Source organism: Aptenodytes forsteri, unplaced genomic scaffold, assembly GCF_000699145.1.
Source record: "Aptenodytes forsteri isolate BGI_AS27 unplaced genomic scaffold, ASM69914v1 Scaffold176, whole genome shotgun sequence".
Taxonomy (NCBI): Eukaryota; Metazoa; Chordata; class Aves; order Sphenisciformes; family Spheniscidae; genus Aptenodytes; species Aptenodytes forsteri.
The window spans coordinates 936,021-939,239 of record NW_008794853.1 but is presented as its reverse complement, the minus strand read 5'-3'; the positions used below and the strand labels follow the sequence as shown (position 1 = coordinate 939,239).

General features: G+C 42.0%; 1 protein-coding gene across 2 annotated transcripts in view; it reads left to right on the top strand.

Moving 5' to 3' along the window:
* The first annotated feature begins 6 nt into the window (after positions 1-6).
* Positions 7-3,219, top strand: part of PAIP1 (poly(A) binding protein interacting protein 1) — a 25,885-nt gene continuing 22,672 nt past the window's right edge. For both annotated transcript variants that reach the window (XM_009274544.2, XM_009274543.2), the window contains exons 1-2: positions 7-136; positions 1,255-1,371. In XM_009274544.2, coding sequence (XP_009272819.1) covers positions 1,341-1,371 — 31 coding nt within the window. In that variant the 5' untranslated portion in view covers positions 7-136; positions 1,255-1,340. The remainder of the gene's footprint in view (positions 137-1,254; positions 1,372-3,219) is intronic.

Here is a 3,219-nt window from a genome sequence, read left to right as displayed (position 1 = left end):
GCCCCTGCTCTCTCCTCCCTCGCCCGCGGGGGGCCGCCAGTGGCCGGGGCGAGGAGGCGAAGGTCGAGGCAGCCGACTTGCGAAGAGACTTCCTGAAACGGTGTTGTTTCACGTGGACAAACGCCACAGCATAGAGGTGGTATCTTCTTTATTATTGTCGTTATTTCTTGAAATGTGTAATAAAGCAGTGATGTGGTGTATGTGTTGGACTTAGAGTGGTGGATATGATACAGGAGGGTAACAGAAAAAGAGGAGCTCTGGCAACTATATAAATAATATGAGTCGATAAAGAGGACATGCTGTTGAAGGGACAGTTTACAGAGGACAGCTTGCCAGGTTGCCCATTGCCTGTCTGTGTTGTCTTATTTCACACGGTCTGTAGTTTCTAGGTGTGAGTTAGCTTTTATTTATTTATTTACATCTGTGTAACTGTTCATGCAAAATATGCATTGCCGGAGGTGTTGCACAGCTTCCAGCCTCACAACTGATGAATTATGACTAAAAGTAAAGTTAAGCACTGAAAACATGAGTCTCTGGGAGTAATTAATAGGATACCCTACTACTAGATGTTCAGGAGACTGCCGTGCTTTTAAATATATTTGTGGGAAAGATTCCATTTAGAGTTACAGCTTATGTGCTAGTATATGTGCTTTATGTTTTGGGCTCAGTAACCATTGACTAGTGCAACAACATGTCTCACCAGTATGATAGGGATAAGCATAATTCCAATTATTAATAATGTATTAGGTTTTAAAAGCTAGGACCGGCCCTCTCTGTTTTTCTGATTAGAAATATGTTGTCAGCATAGAAAGGGAAAAAAAAACCACCATGTAAAAGTGCTTGTGTTCTGAATAGTGACAAAGTTGCAGTTTGTGGTTTCTCAGCACCAGGCACGGCAGGTCTGTGCAGTATTGCTTCTGAATTAAGTTTTAGACTATTAGGTAACACGCTTACGACAAAGCACATAACTCCTCTGGTGCATATTTATAAGTGGTCATGGCTGCATTTCGTGAAAGTTTTAATCCAGTCCTTGGGTGCTTAGGATATGTCTTGCTCGCTTAGCTATCTCAGGTTTTCTGCTGTTTGGTCTCAGAGGATTGAAGTAATTGACAAGACTCCAGCTGCTCGGGCCAGAACATTCTAAGCAGAATTTTAGGCATTGTCTAAAGGGGTTGACTATTGCAGGTAGTATTTGGGGATTGTAATTTTGGATTTAAGTGCCTGAAAGATCCTTTTTTTAATTTTTGTTTGAAGTGTCTACGTCGGGGAGGAGAAATTGGGTTCCCAACCAAACACAACTGCTCTCATGCAAACTTCAGTAGTGCATCTGTAACGAAAAGATGGATCTGGGATCACATTCCACTCTAAATGGTAAGTAGTTGCCAAACAGTCATTAAATTAAGATAATATAGAACGTCTGCTAAGTGAAAAGAATTCACATTTATGACCAAAGGTGAAAAATTATCTGGTTCAATAACGATAACCTGAGGCATTTAATTCCTCATAGGTGTATACCTTAAAGAATGAGATTTGCTTTCTTGAAAGACTGGCATATTGAAAAGTGATGCCAGTATATAATGATGATTTTCTTAAAGCCTCAGGATCCTGAGACCAGTGCTTGAGAATCTCAACTTCCTTTTCCGCGTTAATGTAAAATTTTCATTCTCCTCCTGGTAAGGTAAAGTCTACAGATGTGACCAGAGGTCACAATACAGGTTTTAAAACTGGAGCTGAAATAACACAAGAACACTGAATATTTTTAATATAGTTATTTTAATAGCTAATTTATGATTTTTAAAGGATTGGTAATACTGCTTAGATCTAGTTTTGACAATTGTTGACACAAGGGAAGTCTTCCGATTTTTCTTGAAGATTCATCAAAATTTCCTACACTTGCTCTTATTTCAGTTGCAGAGTATGGATTTGTTGTTTAACAGTCTTCAATTTTAGTAAGGGTTGCTGAGGAACAGTTTTCCCATGAGCCTAATTAATTTTAGCTGTGTCACCTTTACTGTCTGGCCAACTTTGTCTCTCACCAAAAATCAGTCCCATTCATGCCTTGGGGAAGTAACAAATATTTTACACCCTAATCCCCCCCATTAATAATTAAAAATGGTAAAATGTAATAATAAACCAAATAGGAATGTAACTTCTAAAGGTACCATTTTACAATACAATTGGATTTTTTTTAAATACAAGACAGTACTATTCTGATTTTTTTATAACGTTTCATACATACTTGCGTGTTCCTCATTCTTCATGAGTGATGAACAGAGTTTGACCCAACACCACACAAGCCTTTGACTTTGGCTGTGGAAGGAACAGGTGGTGAGGCCAGCGCGGGCCAGGCTGTTCAGGGAGACAAAACACAAACATCACTCAGCAGGATCCGCTGAGGTGTATGCTGGGCGCCCCAGGTCTCAGGTACCTTCCTCCTCTCGGAAGCAGAGTGCGATCTGGAGTTTGCAAAGCAAGTGGAGCAAGACTCTGGACTGACATGGAACAAAAATAGGTGAATTGAATTGTGCGTGGACATGTGCATTGAATCATTCGCAGTTAGTGTGATAATAGCAGCAAAATGCATTACATGGGCAGTCCCCTTCAGTTAGTTCCTGTTGGCATGGAAGGTTTTAAAAATTAAATCAGAAGAGCATTTGTTACCACATCATGCATAAATTATACATGAAAATTCACTATTCTGAACAAACACATTTATATTAAATAGCCCTAGCAGTACAATAATATTGTTGCGTTGCAGGCTTAACTTTGTTGGCTTAAATTTTAGCATTTAGCCTGCAGTGTTTCCACACAAACCCCTTTCTTGTGGAAACAGCTGTATATGCACGGTGTAGTGTGATGCGCCTGTAGCTACAGGTCTCCGGCTAAGCGTAGGTGGTCTTGGTCCTGTAACGGGCACCTCACGCTGTTTGTTCCTGTAGGGAAGCAATTACGAGCCAATATTGCCTTTCTGAAGGTGCCGTTTCCAAGCTTTCATGGGTTTGGGGGAAGGCGTGGCTCGGGTACAACCCGCAGCCCCAGAACGGCTGCTGAGACAGACCAACCCCATGCTAGCTGGTTGCGGGAAGTCGACCCTGTGCTGGGGGGCGGTGCTGACTCATCGGTTCTGAATACGTGAGGTTGGCAACGCGGCCCGAAACCCGGGCGAGAGCCTTCAGACCGTGGCAGCCGAGCTGGCCTTTCCGGCGGTGGCAGCTCTCG